The sequence below is a fragment of the Alligator sinensis genome, unplaced genomic scaffold (genome assembly GCF_000455745.1).
Source record: "Alligator sinensis unplaced genomic scaffold, ASM45574v1 scaffold628_2, whole genome shotgun sequence".
Taxonomy (NCBI): Eukaryota; Metazoa; Chordata; order Crocodylia; family Alligatoridae; genus Alligator; species Alligator sinensis.
The window spans coordinates 5,773,274-5,795,651 of NW_005841833.1; the positions used below are offsets into that span (position 1 = coordinate 5,773,274).

General features: G+C 41.2%; 1 protein-coding gene across 6 annotated transcripts in view; it reads left to right on the forward strand.

Annotated features, from left to right (window-relative positions):
• The window catches only part of GRK3 (G protein-coupled receptor kinase 3), a 105,328-nt gene that overhangs the window by 22,094 nt on the left and 60,856 nt on the right, over window positions 1-22,378 (forward strand). For all 6 annotated transcript variants that reach the window (XR_003093184.1, XM_025199552.1, XM_025199564.1 and 3 more), the window contains one exon: window positions 2,444-2,520. Coding sequence is in view for 4 of the 6 variants with exons in the window: in XM_025199552.1 (XP_025055337.1) it covers window positions 2,457-2,520 (64 nt within the window). In the remaining 2 variants the exon portion in view is untranslated. Of the gene's footprint in view, window positions 1-2,443; window positions 2,521-22,378 lie in introns of those variants that run through there.

Genomic DNA, 22,378 nt, shown 5'->3' on the forward strand with positions numbered 1-22,378 from the left:
TTTTGGAGTCATCGTTGACTCCAAGATGAGCATGGGCTGACAATGCGAGGTCACGGTCGGCAGGACTAACCAGACCCTATCGTGCATCCACAAGTGCATCTCAAATAGGGCCAAGGAGGTGATCCTCCCCCTCTACGCGACACTGGTCAGGCCACAGCTGGAGTACTGTGTCCAGTTCTGGGCATCCCACTTCAAGAGGGATGTGGACAACATTGAGAGGGTCCAGAGGAGGCCACCCGCATGATCCGGGGACAGCAGGGTAGACCCTACACTGAGAGGCGACGGGACCTGAACCTGTTCAGCCTTCACAAGAGAAGGCTGAGGGGGGACCTTGTGACAGTCTATAAACTCACTAAGGGGGACCTGAAGGGTTTGGGGGAGACCTTGTTTCCCCCAGCGCCCCCCGGGAAAACAAGGAATAACGGCTACAAGTTGTTGGAGAGTAGGTTCAGATTAGACATCCGTAGGAACTACTTCACAATCAGGGCGGCTAGGATCTGGAACCGACTTCCAAGGGAAGTGATGCTGGCTCCTAACCTGGGGGTCTTTAAGAAGCGGCTCGATGCCTACCTGGCTGGGGTCACTTAAGTCCAGTTTCCCTCCTGCCCAGGCAGGGGTCGGACTTGAAGATCTACAAGGTCCCTTCTGACCCGACTTCTATGATTCTATGAATTAAAAATAGGGGGACCTAAAAGTGTCTGTTGCTTTATAAAAAAACAAGGAAAAGTCACATGAGAGCAGTTACTTTGCTTGTTAATACTTGCCTGCAGAATCCACTGCAAATAGGTAACTGTTGGACTCGGTAGTCATGTGACTCAGTCCAGTTGTTTTTCTTTCCTACAAAGGGAACTATACTTGTTTTGTAGGTGGTAGTAAAATAAGTATATAGTACTGTTTTCCATTGAACTGCTATGGTGATACCACAGTCTTCAAAAATAGATACCAAATGCTATAGGTAAAAGTACAAATCAAAACTGGATTAACACAATGTCAGGGCCATAAATTTAAATTATAAATTAGGAAAAGCCGAAGTTAAGATTCCCGTAACAGTGCTAGATGGCCCTGGCTATACACATGTGGTTTTACGCATACTACTCATTAAACTTCTGAATATTTGCATTGATTTGAAGTATGTGCAGTGTGAGGTAGTTAAGGTACTTTTGGAAAACCTCGAGCATTTTTTCCTTATTTTAAATGAAATATTTGAAAATATCCTGTTTTTGGAGAGAGGGAGAAAGGGACAGTAAAAGAAAAATCCAAACTGAAAGACAGCCAGTAATGCCGGTCTGTGTGCAGAAGTGAAGTGAAGTAACAGCCAGACTGAGCGCGTCTTAGCGTATACCTGGCGTCCACAGTGCAGGTAACTAGAAAGAGGTGACAGGGTTTGGCCTGTCGTCAGAAGACTCGGCCAGTTGTGCTACACCTGGTATGGGCTTAGTACTTGCACTTTCCCCTGCCCTAACTTCCATTTCAAGGAAAATCTGCAGCAGGTTTGACAGCTAAGGCAATGCCTACCCTCACATCCAAAGCGTCTCCTGGCTGAAGGTGCTGAGTGGAAAGCTACAGGCCATGTTGAATAGGAGCTGACCGTGCAATATAACTATTGCATTAAAAAGAAAAAAACCTGCTTCCTTCATTCGCACACAACCTTGCATTGGGCAAAAATATAGGTGAAGAGGGCTATAACCGTATTACTTATCTTGAACCTGCTGTGGAACCATGCAGGCTTACTGTGTTTCATCCTTTATATGCTCAGATATGATATATTTAACCATTAGGAGAAAAGTATGGGTTTTATCATGGAAAATTTTAACAAAATTATACCACTCAGCATTGGTAATTTGCCTGGCACACTCGAAGCATAAATGTTCAGCCACCCCCTTTAGTTAGAGCTAAAAAAATGTAATAATATTATATACAATAGATTATTTTCCCCCAAAAATAACTTGTTAAGCTTTCACAAGTCTTTAAAAAAATCACCATTTAGAGAAGGATCATGCATGAGCAGTTTCGGTCCAGTTTTCCAGAGCTTGGAATGTATTCTTGATTTAAAAAAAAAAAAAAAAAAAAAAAAAAAAAAATTGCCATGTTGAGTACTACAAATTAGATGGCAGAATTTGTTCAGCTTTTTGATTGCTCTCCCAGCTATGGGATTACTTTTTTTTCCCCCAGTCTCCTCTTGTGCTGCTTTAGGCCTAGTTCAAAGTCTGTCAAAGTCAATGGAAAGGTTCTCATTGGCTTTTATGGATTTTGGATCAAGCAGCAGTCTTTATCTGCTGTAGTAGGTATTGAAGAGCCAGGTACAGAGTGGCACCCCTACTACATTCATGCACCTGCCTCTGCCTCCTTTTAACTTCAGTTATTCTTTTCTCCAAGGTTTGTAAACTGTCTTATTAAAAATAAGTGATCATTCCACTCTTGGATTTTTTTTCTTGCTTTTCAGTATCCGCAGTGTGATGCAGAAGTATCTTGAGGAGAGAGGAGAATTAACCTTTGATAAGATTTTCCATCAGAAGATTGGTAAGTTCTATTTGAATCCAGTATGTTTGTTTTATATTTTAAAGATTTGTTTGCTATTGCACATATGGCCTGTTGGAGATCAGAACTGTAGATATGGTAGAATATGGACAGGAGTTAATAGGATGGTTAAAAACATTGTTTGAGATTTGAAGAACTGTAACTTTATCAGCAGCCCTTTCTAGTCTGGGGAGTAAATGCTGAGACTATGAAGGCCAAGGGTTTTCTGTTCTTTTCTCTCTGTACTGCAAGGGCAATCCAAGTATACGAGCATATAACAACAGATCTGCACGCTTGATTACTCTGGAGATCATGGGGCACACTATTTAAAGGAAAGAAATTGTTACAGCTGATTAAGTGTAAAGAAATACACTTGCTCTAACTTGCATGTCAATGTAGTAGTTGAAATCTGTTTAGGAAATAAGTTATAGTGAGCTAATGTTGGTAGTGGGCTTGTCCTTCCATGCCAGTGTGAGTGCTGGGAATCCTTGCAGCTCTGCTTTATTCCTAGAAGCCTGTCTTTCACCTCATTTGGGGTCTCATTTGGCCACCGAGCACAGTATGAAAGTCACTTGCAGCAGGAGAAGATGTTGGGCTTCTCTCCCTCTTTCCCAGGACTGTGCGAAAGATGGTTTTTTTTTTTTCTTCTTCAGTGGCCCTTCCAGAAAATAGTGGTAATTGCCTTCTAGTCTTTCACGGAGTGTAGTGCTGTGGGTTGGCCTTGGGTCTGGCCAAGCCAGTGACTCACCTCTATTTCTGGCTGGAGAGGACATCTTCAGACTTCCCTGCTACAGCTGTGCACTGGCATAGCTGTGGGAGAAGGGTGTCAAGAGACTCCTGCTATCAAGGTTAAAAAACATTTTTGTTTCTAGATAGAAAATACTACCTAATGGGCTATATGCACGTCTACCTAATGCACATCTCTATGTGCATTTACAGCCCATTAAATTTACTGTGCAGTAAGTGGGAATAGGTTGGCGTCTACACATGCAGGTGTTAAAGTGCATTAACACTGTGTGGACTCACTTGGTAATAAGTTACTCCCAAGTCAGTCCACACGCCCAGTGTTACTGTGCAGTAAGGCATTTACATGTGTGTTACTGCACAGTAACTAATTGGGTGTAAATTTGATACCTGTATCATGCAGGTATCAAATTTATGTCCACATTACCGCAATGCATCATATTTACTGTGCAGTACGGTCATGCATGTATAGACACACACCTGTACTGCGCAGTAATTTTGGTTACTGCACAGTAAATGTGCACATGTAGATGCCCCCAATTTGAAAGAAACAGTAATACCTATTTCCTTTATAGCCCTTTTCATCTGTAGATCTCAAAGCACTTTCTAGAAGAGGTCAGTCTCATGGAAGCATTCTTTAAACTTGATATATGAAATAGTCTGACAAAGGCTTCCATCCAACTATAACAACTGAAAGGTTGGCCATATTTTTTATGTGAAAAACGTAACAAATGTCCCATTTAAACAAATGTCAAGCAAAGCTCTTCAAGGCTTCCAAGCACCAGGATTGATTAACAGTTTTCCACTCCAGCCAAAAGTACTTTGCCTCAGAACACCCAGATCCTCCCTTTGACAGTGCTAATGCCTGTTTGTTTGCTGGAGTTTCCAACACTTCTGCTTCTTGAATAATTGATGTATTGTTGCATAGCAGTAGCAAAATAAGCAAGTTGATCTTTTAGCAGCATTGCCAAACAAAGGGGGATTGTAACCCTAATTTGGTAGGTTTACAGTTAAATGTTACCATTTCTAATCCATTTGGTTAAATATTTTTCAATCATATTCTTTCCAAAGAATAATAAAAGTTGAGGCAGTTGTTTGGAAGTGTCCTATTAAGTAAGTAGGCAACTATAGCCTCAGTAATAAAAATAAGAAAGATTTTAATCTCCATATTTATTTATTTATACTGTGGTAAGTCCAAGTGTTCCCTATCAAAATGGGACCCCAGCGCTTTGTATAAACACATTACTCAGCTCTAGGTCTAGAGATACACATTTCAGAGATGTTTTGTATTTTTAGCTTTTGCCCTTACACTTGCTTTGCCTTTACTGTGTATAGCCTTAAGGACAGAGCTGTGATGAGCTCCTTTATAGTCATCGTGCTAGAATGAGATAGTAAAGGTGAGAGACAGCATGTCTCTTCTGCAGGAGGTTTTGGAATATGGAAAAAAGATCAGTGATATCTATGGGTGTGTTCAACTGAAAAAGTTTATTTATTATGTTGAAAATATTTTCTTCCCTTCTTTTGGTGGTTTACATAGCTCTGATATTTGTTTTCTGGCTTGTTCTTTGCCACAAGCTTGTTTGTATTTCCAGACTTCAGCATAATTGCTTGTACACCAGTCATCAAATCATATAATAGCAAATGCGTTGACAGTAAATATAGTATATTCTTTAATAAGCACCAGTTTTTTTTTTGCTGTTGCTGTTTCTTTGCAGTGTACTTTTGCCTCACTTAACGCTGGGCTCCATTCTGCTAGCGATAGCACAGACTTATAGCAAGAGGATGGTTTAAATCATCCTCGCAGTTTGAGTCTTGCTGACTTCAACTCCCAGCTGCTGATTCTTGCTACGCCTTTGTCCGCTCAGTTATGGACCATGCAGTGTCATCAGATATTTTGTTCCTGCGTAGGTAATTTTAGGTATTGATCAAGTTCTCTTTTTATCTTTAGTTAACTGGATGGGTTGTTTACTAGACTGCAGATCCTGCAGGGGCACTCTGAAACGTCTCTATTTTTTGAATATCCTTTCTCAAAGTGTGCATACCAGTATTGATCTCCCTCTTTCAGTTCTGATCTGTCCTCATTACTTCCTTTCCGGTCTGTGACGTGACAGTCGCCCCTCTGAGGTTGATGTGGCCCTAAAACTTTCTTCTTCTTCAAGTGTCTGGTTCTCTATTTGCTTTTCCACATTTATGGAGGGAAATAAGTTGCATTTTTGTTCCAAACCAGACTGAGCACCTCTGGGTAGAAATGGCAGCTTCACAGTTTTCAGTCTGATCTGAAACTCCAGCAGAACTCTTGCAGTTAGTTAAAGAGAAACGCATAGATAATTCAGCCAGCTAAAAAGCTGCTATGCCAACAGTTAATTAAGTAGCCAATCTGTTGTTCCAGGCACAAGTTGCTTTCTCTGCAATACCAGCTCATGGGGAAGTACAGCCTGTATCTCAGCAGAATGAATAACCACCTTTAACTAGTTTTCTTTTTACCACATCCTGTTTGTAGCAATACTAGGTTGTGTATCTGCATCAGAAATGGACACTCTTCCAGCTTTTAAATAATTGATTAGTTGCAATTCATAAATGGAATCCATTTGTTCAATGTTACTTTATTAACATTATGTTTGAAGTTATTTGACATAATATATTACTGTAGGTCATATCCACTCTGTGCTTCTGTAGCACTTCCTTGAAGTGGGCTCAATACAGACTGTATGTGAGGTTTCATGCGGTAGATGGGGCTCTCTGATATTAGTTAGGCGATAATGGTAAAGTAGAAGTTCTGGAGATGAATGCAGAGCCTTTCATTTGATTTGAATGTGGCCTGGGGCTTAGAGCTGTTTAGAAACTGGAAGTACTTGACAGTTTCCATTGCAACACTTCTTAGTTGCTCATAATTCATATTGCTGTGACGGCTTTTAAGATGAGCTTTCCCTGATTGGCCTTTGGGAGAGCTGGAGGACATCATTGGAGCTGTCTCTGAGCAGAATCACAATGCCACACACATCTTTTCACACTATAAGTTAGTTATAGGTAGTTTAGTTTAGTTATAAGGTTAAACCTTTAGTTTTACTCTGTCTCTGGTGTCAAGTAATACTTAACAAAGAGAAATGTAATGTCTTCCTTTATTACAGAACTCATGGTAGAGGTGATATTTTTTATTAGACGAACGAGATTTTTGCAAAAAAGTCTTTTTAATTTCTTTAAAGAGATTTCTTTCTGCAAAAATCTTGTTGGTCTAATAGAAGCCATCGCTTCTGCCACGAGTTCTGATTTCTTTTGCCTCTGGACCAACATGGCTACAACCTGGATGCCTTCCTTTATTACAGAAATTCTGGTTGTCCAGACAAGGTCATGTACATTTTCTTCCCTTTTGTTTTCCCGTCTTTTCTGCTGGGAAGATGGGCCTTTTCTTTCGAGCAGTGATTCACTTCCTTTCCCCATGTGTTATCGCAAGTTCAGTCTCCTCCATATTGGAGCTCTACTCTACCTAGGATAAGAATATTGCCATCTGTCTTAATGCTGCTTCCTACACATTCGTGTCTTGTTTTGGGTTCTCTAGGAATCTCACAGCATATCAACTGCCTTTGTAATGTTAGAGCTCAGTCCCTAATTAGTCCTGCTTTTGGGCACAGAAGACAGAAGTGTTTGTTTATCTGGAGAACAGTGAACCACGTCAAGATTGTGCACAGGTCTGAAAACTGGGAAGGGAGGGACCCTCCTACCAGCTCTCTTCTGCGAGAGGGACATAAACTTGCTCTTGATCAACCCCAGTTGTTGTTTGACCTTCTCAAATGTTCACTGTACTCTGCAAGCATCAGATGGGAACAAGTCGGGGTTTTTTCAGGATGACTAATTCTCCTTTCTGTTGCCTATTTATATTATTAAGCATACGGCGTATCTTAAGATTCCAAGATCTGGTTGCTAATTCCTATTAAAGAGACACTGATGTAAGGCGATAGGGGGAGGGGGGCATCCTTTTTGGCAGGCATGCTACAAACTAGCTCCACATCCTCCCCCAGTGCCATTCCCATCTCCTTCCTCGGCCTGAACTGCTGCTGTCTTTTTGCTCCATGCCCAATCTCCTGCTCTACCTTCTGCTTCTTTCCCTATCTGCTGTTGTGCTTCCTGTCCCTGCCCTGATCCGTTGTGTGCCACGCCGAGGCAGCTTGTGGCACCCTACCTGCAAGTTGGCCTCCCCGAATTTTAAGTGTGTTGAAAGTATTTTTTCTTTTTGTCCTTTGGTCATGTATCGTAGGGTAACACAGTGCTTTGCAGTCCCTTAGATACCTAAACATAACAAGCTTTGAAGACTCCCTCCCTGAACACGAGATCTGAGCGCCGGTGGCATTTTTCAACTAATTAAATAATCCTCTGAGAAAAGAGCAGCGAGAGCAATAAAAACTTGGTCATGAGAGTAGAGAAATACTGGTGTTTTTACCTGGTGAAGAAGGGAGGCGTATGACATATGTATTAATAGTATTGATTCTGTGGTTTTTTTTCCTCCCCTCGTTGTTTGTGATGACTGAAAAACCAAATGGTTCTTGTAAATGATGAGAAGCGGAATTTAATACTAAACCAATTTTTTTCTTCAGGGATGTTTGTTCTTTTGTGGTGTGTGCATTTCTCCAGCCCTTCAGTAATGGCAGGTACCTCGCAACATACAGAAAGTGTGTCGACTGATTGTGAACACTTAGGTGCATCATTAACGTCACAGATGTGAATAGTCCCATTGAACTCAGTGGGACTGTTCACATATAAAAAGTTAACAGTGTGTATGTCTTTGAAGAATGGAAGGCATGGTCTGTATTCTGTATAATTTACAGATCAAAATTAGACTTAAAAGAAGAGATGAGGCAAGAAATGGCAACAACAGGAGTATTTTGCAGACTCTTGCTGTGACTAGGACAGCGGCGTTGTGCTTTTTACAGTCAAATATTCCACTTTGTGGAATTCTTGAGTATTTGATTTCTCCCCCCGCCTTGGCAATATTTAAAATCTTAGAAATAACATTTATGGGATGTTTTGTTTTACAAGATAAAACGCAAGCAAATTTTTAAACAGCTTCCTACTATTTTTTCACAGTAAAATGAATGAGTTGCTTTTCAGAGTTGAAAAAAATATTAATAAAACAACAAAACTGATATAAGTGTATCTTTAAAAGAACACCAAAGTAGAAAAGCGATAGTCATTCAGGCCGTGTCCAGATGAGCATGTCCGTGTGGTATGTGGTGCTACAAACATGTCTGCGGTGCCGTGAACTGCACATTCGGATGTTCTCTGCACTGCAAAGGAGAGTGCTGCCCATGCGTGTGCTGCTCCGATTTTTTTTCCCCCACGGGTTTTTTTTGACCCCTGGATATCCAGGGTCAAAAAACCGTGGAAGAAGAAAGCGGAGCAGTGCATGCATGAGCAGCATGCGCCGCTCAGAAGTGGAGCCAGCCCACCAGAGCCATGCTGCGACTGCCAGCCAGCCTCCATGCAGCAGAATTGCCACTGCTGCAGCCTCGGGAGGCCCCCAGCACTGGGCTGGCCCCAACCTTCCCTACCCCACTCGGGGTAACTTGCCATGCACCAAAGCACACGTGGCACAGACGTTTCCCAGGGACAAGTAACGGTAGTGCAAGGTGCACCTCTGTTACTTGTCCCCGGGGAACCAAACGTCCTCAGGGCATCAGGGTTGTTGGTGTAAGGACGTAGGTAGACAAGGTTTCTTGGGTAGATGTGATATCTTTTATTGGATCAACTCAGTAGTTGGAAAAATTGTTCTTTGCAAGCTTTTGGGCACAAACGCCCTTCCTCTTTGAGTAGATGTGAAATCTTTTATTAGACCAACTAAATAGCTGGAAAAATTGTTCTTTGCAAGTGGTACAATTGTTGGTTTATTTATTTTTTAATGGCAGTTTTAAAGCAAAAGCAACAATGATAAAAATCTCTAAACGGTTGCATTAGTTTTAACAAGATGCCTCTATTGTTTTCTAACAAGGAATAGATCCAAAGAGATTTTTAAATGTAATCAACAGTTAAAAACAAGTTACCATGCCAGGGTGTAGAAAATCCCATATATTCCTTTCCTTAAACTAGGAAATGAATGCAGGCTGTCAGATCCCATGATGTAGTAGCTGTTAGAAATGTGGTTTTTTTGTTTGTTTGGTTTTTTTTTTGTTTTTAATGGCAACCATACTTGATTTTGTTTCCTGCATGTATTTCAAGATAGCAGAGACAACAGTATGGTTTAAGTGAGTATGCAACATACTGTGTTCAGGAAGTTCATTCTTTTTAAAGTCTTTTCCAGGGATAAGAAAGAGGTTCTGTGTTCATATAAAAGTGGTGTTATTTTTCTGTTCCACTCAGAGAAGTTTTAAAACGTAGCAAGAGGCTACAGAAATTTGAAAGGAACAAGAAGAATGAAAAATGCCCAGTAAAAGTGGTTTTTTCTCTCACTCTTCCTATTGTCTCTTCATGGGTTGTACTTTTCAGTTAATGCAGCAAATTCAAGGTCAGGCTTCAACCTGATGACCGGTTCATCAAATTCTGTTGGATATCAGTGGGACCTAGAGTTTTAACATGAGTCCCTTGTTGGCTGACATGAGCATCAGTTTGTATAACAAAGCTGGCATATACTATATTCATAAAAACACCAAGTAGGTCTTTGAAACCAGATGATTGTAAACAAAAAAAAAAAAGGAAGCGATACCAATATTTGACACTTTCTGTGGTGGGGGGGGGTCTCTTCCGTATACGTGTCCCTACTGAGGTCAATTTGGGCTGGGTACATTTGGGAAGAAGAAAACAGAATAGACTCGGTTACTGGGGGTTTAATTCTACTGAGCAAAACGATTCTTCAGTAAAAAATGATTGTAGTTCTTAACTGTTGCAAACTTTTTCATAACATTAATGTTTTGAGGTTCTTTTCACAATTTTATTTGATTTCTATAAATTTTAGGAATCCACATTTTTATCAGCATATTTTATTTTGTTTTAAAATAATTTTTATACTAAGAAATGCAGTACATGCTGTTTATTGTGCAGTTTAACAAAGCATGCCACTTGATATTTTTACCATGAATATGCTATGCAGTTAGTGCTATAGGTGCATTTAAATATCAAGAAGCATTTAAGTAGTATGTAAAATTGTCCTAGTATTATATGCAATATAGAGCAGCATTTTACATGAATACTAAGGTATAAAGATAACTTCAGTAATCCATCTAAATGCCCTGAAAAAATGATTTGCAAAACACTATTTTCTTGCAATATGCTGTAGGGGCAGGATTTTTTTTCTGGTAAAGGGTAATCTTAAAGGGCCCTAAGATTGTAACTAGATTATGGTCTCCTGCTAAGTTAATTAAAATAAATGAAAAATCGGAGCTTTTGATATTTGCTTCCAAAGTGTAAACACGTTCTATTCCATTGATTTAAATCTTCAGTAATTATTTGTTACTTTAAGACATGCTTCTGATATATGTGCAGGGAAGTAACAGTTGCTCACCAAGTTTTTACTGATTATTCCCATTGTTATAGATCCAAAAACTATTGAGCGAGTTAAACTATTTGGATAAAAGTTTGTTCATAAATAGAAAAAAATGGAAAAAATATGCACAGCATTTATTGAACATCTACTTTCAGAAATGCCAGTGTGTTTAAATAGCAAATATATTCCTTGTTGGCCGACATAAATTCCTTTTGATGTACTCCAGTGTTTGGTATACGGCATATTTTTCCATGAACAATTCTGCGAGCAGATGAAGCCTAGTTAACTGAGAGAGTTTCTTATGCTATCTAATATGGTTCATTACATTTTTCTCTAAGGTGAGAGGGAACAAACTGCTATACTTACAAGTTTTATGAAGAATATCATTTGTTACTATAAGATCTATATGCCTTCAGGCAATTTTAAGGTGGGAAAAAGACCAGTTTAATCTGTTCTGGAGTTGATTAGCATCTTCAGACATGCTCTAAAATGCTTTTTATTCATGCTCTCTTTTCCTTATAAATAATTTAGGTCTTTCTTTATCAGGCTGCAGCCTGAACTCTTTGTGTTGTTGTTGTTAAAGTATTGAATGATTCATTGCCAGTGGTCTGGATCAAGTCTGTGCTTTCAGATCTGCACAGCATGTATCCATTATCCTACAACTTCATATACCAGACAGGGTATATGGAAACTGGTGTACAGTAGAATCTGGGTTCAGTATAGTTCTGGGAAGGATAATGTCGTAAGCAGAAATAGCTTGTATGCGAGTGGAGTGGTGTAATTGCACAGTTTTTCTTTTCTATTGTCAAGACTGCTGAGCAAACAGGAAGCTTTGAACTCCAGAAGTTGGTTATTTTCTGTAGCAGAAAAATGAGCAGTTAGAGATAAATACATGATCTGAATCAACCTTTATTTGTGATTTTCCCCCCACTAGTTCCTGCTACAGATTTCAACAAGTATCTGTATAAGTAAAACCAACACAGCTTAAGCCCAGTCACTCTCAGGGTGGAAACAGATGTCACCTTTGTGTGCTGCTGTAAAAGTGTTTATGGTGGCACAAAGCGAAAGCAGATAGACATCCCTACGCTTATCCATTCCATTCAGGAAGAGCACAGACCAACTGCAGATGCTTCCACATCCTGACGAAGGGGATTTATACCCGAAAGCTTGCAAAGACCAATTTCCCCAACTATTTGAGTTGGTCTAATAAAAGTTATCACATTTACCCAATGAACCTTGTCTGGCTATGTCCACAGCTACAACCTACACCCCTGCCAATACATAGTAATAATTTCTCCTGCTTTGTTGTGGCAGATGTGTCTGTTTGCTTTATGGCAGGCAGGTGCTTTCAGGGTCTGAGGGGCTGGGTGCTGTGTGCCCCAGGAATTCACACCCAGGATTCGGCCCTTCAAGCCATAGGAGTGCCTGCCTAGCTTTCCCGGGGTCTCCAGGGTGTGCCTCTAGAAGCAGGCAACCCCAGATTTCCTAGAGCAACTTTTGATTGCTTTTAGCCTCTTGGGGAACAAACAGGTGTATATACTCAAACACTTTCCTCTAAGTCCTTAGGCATTTGCTCAATCATTCGGTGATAATGCATATTGTAGAAGTGGAAGAAGGCTGCAGCGAGATGGGGGTCTCCTGGTTCTCCTTTGCCACTAGGCCCATATCTCCGCCCTGTCAAGACTGTGGTTGCTGTTTTCATCCACCAGCTTCTTCATGTTAAACAGAGTCACGCACAGGGTTCTACCACAGGAAAAAAAATGCACGTGGGGGTGGCTCTTGCAGTGTCTGGGTGGTGTGTCTGCTTCAGTGACTGAAGCCTCAGCAGCTCTGGCAGAAGTGGGCATCTTGGCATCTCCTAGGGGCTCCCTCAGTGGCCCCGGCTGGTCCTTTCTTCTGTGCCTGGATGGATTATCTTAAGGTAACTGCTTTCAGGTGTCTAGACTGGTGCTTCCCTCGAGGAGATGGAGCTAGAGGATATTTTAGCTTGCCATCTGCCTGAACCACTAAGAAGCAGCTGCACAGACCTAGTTTGGGAACCTCTGACCTGGAGTTATGAGCTATCCTTGTTCTGTTGCAAGGTGATTTTCCATGTCAAAGGAAATGGCCTGCCAAGTGGCTTGTTTTCCACCCACCTGAGTTGGCATGCTTTTTTCTGAACCACTTTCTGAATGGATTTCCATCTTACATACAGAATGTTTAATGATCATGTAAATTCTCTGTTGATTTTTGCCTCAGTCATTCCTATAATCAGAAAACAGTTGACATCCAATAGAGCTTTTTATCCATGTGTCTTGAAGCACTTCGCAAAGACTAATTAAGCCTCTGAACACCACTGTGAGGTAGGTAAGTATTAGTTTTATGCATCTGTAACACTGTATAATATCAGCTTTAATGAGATATACCTGCGTAGCTCTGCATGTACTGATGAAAAACAGACCCTCTGGTGCTGCTGATGCTATTCATTCATCTCAGTGGGATAACTCATTAGTAACAGGAGTAAAGCTCAGACCTTTGAGTTACAAAGTGAAGTTGTAGACTTATAATTTACTGGCAATCTACCTCTTTGTCACTTATCAATAATGGTCTTGTAAGTAGCAACCACTGGAATATGGCAAATACCATAGCAAGCAGTATAATTTACAGATCTTTGCCTGTTAGATGCCATCAGCAAGTTCTCAGACAGTCCATGGTGGATCAGAGAACATCTAAACCTTTATAATACACCTATGGATTCTTTATAGAACTGGTAGTGATATGGGGCTTGGACGCCCCACTACATGGTGAGGCTCAGGAAACCTTGCGAGGTTCATTTTGGAGAAGTACGGATTAGTACCTGGTCAGGGAGGGGAGAAGACATGGCTCCCACATCCTAAACATCCTCAGATGCAAGAGAAGCAGAGCACTACGCTCGCACACTATTGGGATTTGCTGCTTTGTGCTTCCTCATTTGCCTTTCCATTGATAGTAGTCTGCCACTGGTCTGTCTTCTCCTCCAACGGAGGGTGTTTATATGTGGGGTTTGGAGAGGGGGATCCAAAGTACAGAGCATCACTTAATGTTTATAGGTACTTTATTTATGCCCACATAGAGATTTCATTGGGAAGAAGGGGGAGTACAGGAAGGAGAAAGACCTGTCATGTGTTTCTAGACTTCCCTGTCTCTGCAGTCATCCTTTGTCTCCCAAGATACAAACCGGAGCAGACAGAAGGTCTTCAAAGATTCATGTAGCTGAGCCATTGTTCCCTTCCTTTTCCTTCCTTTGTTGCATATAATTTGCTTCTTTCCTCCACTGTATCACACATGCATAAATCATGTGTTTGATCTGCACGTTAACCATAATGCACTTTATTTTGGATAAAGCTGTGTTAGAAGCAGCTGTGTATTTTATTAAGTCCCTGGGTGTTAAACAACACACACTGAGAGGGCTATTGGCACAATAGCTTTCTGTTGTGAAATTGTTCACTGTTGTCATTAAAGCATCAATTCATGTTAAAAATAAAACAGGGCAGACAAAGCTTCTTTCTAATATGGAAGTTCTCCACGTACCTATTCTTCTTCTCCAAAAGGCCCCAAAGTGTGCATTGTTTTGTATACTGTTAAATAGTTTGGAGTACTTCAAGGTAAGTATATCTTTCCATTGCATTTTTTTTTCATTCTTTAGGAAGTTATCTGACTCACTCTAAATGTTCTTTTTCAAATTGAACATGACTAAATACGAGTCAGCAATAAATAGTCATTAACCAAAAGTAGCACAAGCAGGTACATTGGACTGCAACCCACATCTGCGCAGGGACTAGACACCGGAGGGGGCGACCAACCTAAATACTGGTGAAAAGAGAAAAGCAGGATTTGCACTGTTTGTGTCCTTGGAATTGAGGTGCAAATGGGGTTTTTTTTCCATACTTATTTGCCAAATAAATCCCCACAATAACAAAGTATCCTCATTTTCTGGAGGTGGGTCTTTACTGATGGAATTTAACCACCTATATTTCCTGTAACAACTAAGCTGGTAAAATAAAATGCTTTGGTATGAAAGTAATAAATTGTCTCTTTAAATTTACAGTGTTTTTAGTTGTTTGCTAGCCCCTCAGTTTAGTCAGCGCCATGACAAAATGACTCTTAACATGGTCACTAGATGTTTTCTTTCTTCTCTAGATCACTTTTTCATTCAGGTCCTCAGTGTTGAGTTTATCTTTTGCTGTTCATTCATCCCTGTCTGTGTGGTTCTCCTTTTGCAGTCAATTGGCATTTAGCACATGGGAGGGGGAAGAATACGAGAGACATACTGTTTTGAGATTCAAGGAAGATAATTTTCCTTCTTTCTGTCATTTTCAAACATTTTTAAAAACAAGTTGTTATATGCGCAGTAGTCAGAGGGGCATATCATAACGATCGTATTCCTACCATATTTGTTCATTATAAAGGCAAACTCCCAGAGACTTCACTGAGAATTGGACTGAGTAAAGTGTGAGCACATACATCAGGATTTTGTTTTAAGCATTTTGCAGCTGCACATTAAATATACAGCACACTTTCATTTTCTTTGGAAATCCTTTTATCATTTGAATTAAGGTGCCGGCATTTGACGCTTTGACAACTGTTGGTCCTGACCTTTGAAAGAGCTAAATAGTAAGCTGCTGTTGTCGTATCTGGAAACCAATTAACGTCCTGGATAGTCATTTAAAATTTAGCTTGTGCATTTACCTTGGGTGTTTAGCTGCAAGAAACAGCTTTCCTCTGCTCACTTCTCTTTGGGCTCTAACAGGATGATCAGTATTCTCCATAGGTTGATCTAGTGGCTTCTAAAAGAAACAAAACAAAAAAAAATGGGATTTCCACTCCCTCTAACCAATATTAAAACACATTGTAAGATACTTTTCCAGATTCTATACAGGCTGACCTCTGCAATTCATATAGTAGATAAATGAAGCTTTTAATACTGCTTTATACTTTTTGCATGTGACATTCTGGAAGTATGCTGTAGCAAACATAATAAAATGGCTGATTAAAACGGTTTACTTTCATTTGCTTTTTTATGATTTCAGTATTTAACCCCCCCTCCCAAAAAAAAAAACCTCCAATATGTTTGCTAATATGAATTTTCCTTAGAGTACAGCTTAAAATTTTCTCTTTGTCCTCATCTTATATTTGATCTTCACTTCTTCTCTATCTTTTATCTATAGGAATCATTAAACAAACTACTTGTGTTACTGTGGGCATGTAATGGGCTATAATTATGGTACCTGTAATAGCGGGCACTAACTTAATGCGTTCCAATTGCTGCCACTGAGCAGTAGCGTTGGCACACATCTTTTACGTGACGTAGACGTGGTAGACTAATTCTAGACTTATGGTAGACTAATTCTACTGCGCATCAGTGCATTAGCACGGCTTTTGCCAGGATGTGCTAATGCGTAGTAGAATTAGTTTAGTGCTTTTCTAGTGTCTCGTGTAGACTAATCTCATGTCAGTTCTGCTCTACTCTGCGTAGGCTCTTATGCTGTCCTCAACATCTGGAGATCCATGTACCTTCCAATAGCACTCTAGTCCCACCTTATTCAGTCTTTTTTTCCTCCTATCCACAAGGAGAAAATGATAGATACAGTATAGTTTTGGTTTTTTAGGTTCTTAAAAAAAATATTTTAATGAAATAACTAACATACCCGTAGCTCCCTGGTTTATACAAGGGCAGGTAGGGTAAAGAAGCACTTGTGTGAATTGGGAGGAATCGCTGGTGGTGTGTGGATGCCTAGTGGCGTCAGCAGTGTGTGTGCATAGGAAATGCCTCCACCCACCCGCTGAAAGAGTCTATAATCACCAGCAAGTCCTGGTTTCCACTGGCTGCGTGGGGAAGCTTATCAATATAATCCATTTGGATCCCTTGTCCTGCACCCACTATCTTCTGGTGGAAAAGGAGCCCGAGGTCCTTTGGCTTTGCTCCCTCCCTTGCACAACACCAGCAGTTCTGCACTCGCTCCTTTACCTCTTTGGACATCCCTGGCCAGTAGGCAGTTTCCTGCACCCTGCCTGTAGTGGCCGCGGGTGCATCATGGCTGAGACTATGACAGGCACTAATAATTTCCTCTCGACACTGGGGATGGCACCCATCTCACCTCCCCAGTTTCCTGATGGACAGCATACTGCTCCTGAATTATCCAGTTTTGGTGGTTTGGGGCCGGGTCTGTATTGCCGAAATGTCTCCCTGCGCCTCTTTCTTTACCGCGGCATCTGCTAATTGGTTAATTTTGGCTTCTGAGGTGTCAGCCTTTTGGAGACCCTTAACATGTCGAATGCACAGTGAGGATGGATGCCTTTGAATCCATTCCCAAATTGCCTGCCAATCAGCTTTCTGTGCAATTTCCTTGCCGTCAGCGTCATGCTGATTAGCTTTGTTCCAGTGATGTACCCAATACAGCAGAGCCGTAGCGCAGAAGTCCGAGTCAGTGTAGATCCACAGCTTCCCTTCAGGTGGGTTATGCTGTTCAAGGAGTTCCCTTATGACTCTTACTTCAGCAGCTTGAGCTGATTTACCCCGCTAGCCTGTTACTTGAATCTTCTTGTAGCGGTATGGCTGATAGAGCCATGTCATTCGTTGCCAATTTAACATAGAACGGTTTTGATGGGTTCGTATGCCAAAGTGCCGGTGGTGCTTCGTCCTTCAGTCTTGGACCAGGCGTAGAGAAAGAGGTCTGTCCTGCACAGCAGACCCTTGCTGTCGGCATAGAAAATTGTACTAACCCAGAGGAGCAACACGATCAACCACCGTGCCGATTGTGAAGCTCTAGGCAGTCTTTTGGCTGAGTGACTCCAGGCCATTGAGTGCCTAGCAGATAAGGACCAAGACTTTGGCTTTCAGTGCATATTCCATGGGAAGACGCTGTAAATATTGGTGGGCAAGTCTGGCTTATAGCTGTTTATCTAGTTTGAAGAAGTTTGCTTTAGAGGTCCTGAAACCAGTGTGTTGCAGAGAGATTTTTTTTTGGTGCTGCTGATGGGCAGTATTATTTTGCTTAGGACACTTAAAATAAGACTGGTCAGAACACTAGACAATATGATGTGAGGAATAATTGTATAACCCAACAGGTCTTTTCTATCTCTTTTATTTTTATGAAACAAGCTTTCCATGGTTTGGGGCTTGGGAATAAAACTCTAATAAGTTTGAGCTTTGGAAAGGCTCTAAGCCTTGCAGAGCATAGAGCGAAAAGTAGGTTTAACATGGAAAAGGTGAGTTAAATTTGTGTTGCTTCCAATTAGAAATAGGAGCTGAAGGATGATTTTAGATGGCTAATTGGACTTATACATAGACTGATTGGATTTTCAGTACAGTAGTTTCATTCAGGTTTAGTGTTAAATATAATGCGTGCCTAAATTCTGAGTTTCCCTTGAGATTTCTTACATGGGACCTTTGTGTGGGGTTTATTATTATTTTTTATACATGTGTATGATAGAAGAGGGAGAAAGTATAATAGAAGCAGCTTGGTATTATGCATCCAAGGTGTGTTGTGTGCTTTTATTTCTCTCTAATTGATCAAAAGTAACAACTGGGAAGTTATTACATCAGTGTTTTGGATTAAATGCAGTCTGATGCAAATGGGGGCAGCTTCCTTCCAGCCAGTGGCAGGTGCTTATGGCGGGATTGGTCTGTCCTGTTTAGTCCATATCTGCTTCTGCCTTAGAAACGTTTTTGACAGTCTTTCTGAAGGAAAGGTGTTTGACTCCAATCCAGGTAGTAGTCAGTCAGTGGATGTTTCCAAGATCTGTCTGATTCCTCTCACTCTGATTAAAAAAAAAAAAAAAAAAAAAAAAGCAAAGAAAACAATGTTATAGTATCAGCTTTCATACACCATAGTAACCTTAAAGGACAATTTTAGATGACTTTGAAATTCTTGTATGATTTGCCCCAAAGATTTCAGTCCCCCCCCCCCCCCCCCCCAGACAAAACAAAACAAAAACCCCCAAAGCTCAACCCCGCTTTGGGATGAGATGTCGTATATGAAATTGCAAGCAGATTAGTTTGGTTTTGAGACAGTTAGGACATATTTACATACTAGGTTTAAAATTAGAAGAAGGCTGCAACTGTAGCTGTGCTCCATTACACTAAGTGGAAACGGAGAAAAATCTCTGTTAAAAAACAAGAGTAAGCGAGAGATTATTAACACCTTATTAAAGATGTCTCAGCACAATGACAGCCTAGCAAAAATGGCAAAGCAGCGACCAGTTCTGCCTCTGTCTTGCATAAATGACACTACTTTCCTCCTGGATAGTGGTGTTTAATAGGACTTCTTGTGCAGCAAGATAGCGCTGTACTTGGAAAGAGCACGGAGAGCAGCACGCAGCCCAAGAACGCGGGGACTTACTGGGATTAGAGCTAAGAAGAAGCAAGCTTACATAAAGCTGTGGCATTTGCTGAGGTTTGCCAAGAGAAAATAATATAGACAAAATATGAAATGAGTCAATGTGCCGGTCCAAGACTGCCAGAGAAGAGCTCCGGAGTCGATGCATATCCATGGTAACCTACCTCAAAGTAGCCAGTCTTGGCAGACAGTCAAAAAAGTTGGGTGGAAAGCGTGCAAACCACGTGGTACCTTCAGAGAGGGAGATGTGCATTAATAGTATTGATAAATGAGATACAAGCTCCTCAACATAGAGCTATTGGCCAGGTCAAGGTAGTGGGCAAACTATTAATTACAAATAGAGGGTAATTAGTAGCTGCGGCTACATATACTCAGACCCCAGCCTTGCATTTCCACGTTCAAAATAATAACAAGCAGATATGGTAAAATCTTGGCCTCACTGACGCCATTGCGAGTTTTTCCATTGGAATTAGGATTTTACCTGAAGCTTCTGAAATGGTGTTGCGGATTACTAATTACTTCAGATAAGAAATGATCAAACTCTGTTTCTCTGCATTATTTAGAAATAGGGTGATATAATAAGAAGCATGATGCAAAATAAGTGACGTTTTAAGAAAAACAAATACGTTCTGAAAGGCTTGGGTCATTTGAGTAGTCTCTCCACCTTTCTGTGTCGAGTCTTCCTGGCACCCAGTTTATCTTAGAAATATCTAACAACTTGCCTCTCATTATCCACTGCCAAATATCAAGTTGGTAGTTGGCTATGAAGTTCAAGCTTTCTTCTATATCCCTGGCTGGAAGTTATTTTCTCTTGATTTATTAGATTTGGTGACATTTGACAAACTGATCAGACCTAAATGATACTGTCCATGTATACGAAGAAGAGAAATGTTTTCCAAAGACTGGAGCATGAGAAAATGAGTTAGAAAGTGGAGATCTGGAGAGAAGTGTCCTATGACCTATGCTGATGTATTTTGTATTATAAGTGGCAATAGGCAAAATGTGCAAAAGGCATTTTACTCACCACAGCCACTTAGCCAGTTGTTTTTTGAACTGTACAGACTCATGGAAGTAGTTTCCTTTCAGGCAAAATCCATAAAAGTCTTTTTTCTACACATAATTTCAGGATCATCTTGTCTGTTAAAGTATCGTCTTTAATCTTTGGTTTCTGGTTTTTTGATTTGTCTTTCCCTGGGTACAGTTGACCTGAATTTATTTTGCGATGGTAGTGTTAGTGAGCGGTGTCATAGTCGTGATGGTCCAGGAATTAATTATGAGACAGTCAGGGGATATCTTTTATTGGACCAACTGCATAGTGGGGATGGATAGAGGTAGACAAGCTGTCGAATGCAGGATATTCTTCTTCAGACATTCATTCTTCGTTTCGCTGCTAATCAGTCCTCTGCACCTGCTCTCTTGTACTCAGGGCTGCTTCTGCCAGTCACTTTCAATATTGATTTGAGAGGATTGGTTTCCAGCTTGAAGCATTTTAACGTGGTGGAGAGCGCTTATAGAAAGGGCTGCTTAGCAATGGGATGAAAGCGCAAAATTTACTTCACTGAAGGAGCGTAAAAGCAGGGCTGTTGCGTTCAGTTCTTACTAGCCGCTCTAGTTGGAATTGCTGCCTGAATCTGGGGCACGAGGGAAAGGTCAATTGGGATCATCGCTGACACTTCCGATGCGTTGGAGCCACGGACGCGGCACGTACGCAACCGGCGCAAAGAAGAAAGATGAAAGTGAAAAATGAGTCTCACGTATCTTTTTGAAGATGTACCCAATATATAGCTTGATAAGCACTTTGAAATAGAACCAGTCCCCAAAGTTAAAAACTCATGAGATGAAAACATTTATATGTTCATTTTTTGGGTCAATCTTGACGCTTTGGAACACTGGATGGCGGTTTTCTGTTGTCTCCCCAAACTTGAAAATCCTAAATAACTGCTTGGCTTTCTCCCCCATCGTCTAACCCCCAAATTCTTGCCGGCCTCTTCCCTTCTCACAGCGGTTGTGCCCCCCATCACGGCTCTGTCCCTCTAAGCCCCAGCCTTAGTGCTTCACCCCAGTCTCCGTCTCAGGGCTCTACACACATCAGCTTTGCCCACACCTCGCGTTTCTGTCCCCTGCTCCCTCCAGCCTCTGTGACATCAGTTATCTCCTAACCACATCGGCTTTGCTACGCGATACCAACATTGCCTTGTTCGTGGCCCCAAACCAGTTCCATTCCTCCAGCTTCTCCCTGACATTTGGCTCCCCCACATCAGGTCCTTCCCTCTCCAGCAGTCCCCCAACATGAGCGTGGCCCTCAGTACTTCAGCACTCGTATCTGCCAGCTCCCCTGCAGGTAAACCGAACATCAGGAGTCTTTTCACCTGTTCCCCAGTCTGATAGCTTATCAAAGGCTGATAACTTGTTGAATAAACAGATTTAGCTAGTAGGTGTTTTACAGAACGCACACTGATATTAAAGTAAAAAAGTTGGCAGATGTGTATCACCGAGCACGAGCTTTATACACAGAAAATCCGGAAAGAACTGAATTCCTGCCTGTCAGCTGGAAAATGAGCTGTTGTACGGTGGGAAATGTACACTGCCCCAAGAGTCATGTCAAAAGCAAGGGCCATGCAAATCCCAGCTTTCAGCACCTGATCTTACTCCGTGGAAGTCAGCTGGCAGCATTCCCATCCACAGCAAGCAGGATTAGACCATTATATGCCCTTCCAGAACTGTACAATGACCTCAGCCCTTGGTTGTCTTGAGATTGAATACTTTCATCACTGAAATTGCATGTCTGACAGTACTTCTGGTTCTGATGGCATCATGCTGTACTGAGGGATAGATTTAAAATATAGCCCTGGACATGTGCGAGTTCCAGATTCGAAAGCACGAATTCTTATTAGCCGTTCTATGAAGGACTTGACTTTTGACGAATGAAGTAATCTCGTCTGCTTTAAATGGAAGGTCATGCACGATGCAGTTTTTATGAGCTATTTTATGGAGAGCGAATGACGTACATCGATTTCTTAGGGGGTTGCTTGGAGTTTATCTTTTCAAAACATAAAAATCCTTCTTTTGCGGGAAGGTGCTTGTGTGAAATGTGCCACGTAGGTTCTGGAATGTGATGCTTTGAATGTATGGCTTCTCCTCCTTGGGCCTTGCACTCTCCTAGGAAGGGTAGGGCCTGAAGCCCTTTAGAGCAAGTCTGAATGATCCCATGCAACTGGCTCTATCCCGTGCTGTTCAGGAAGGGGGAAAATTCCTTCTCTGTTCTTGCGGAGAAATAGTATACCCTTCCATT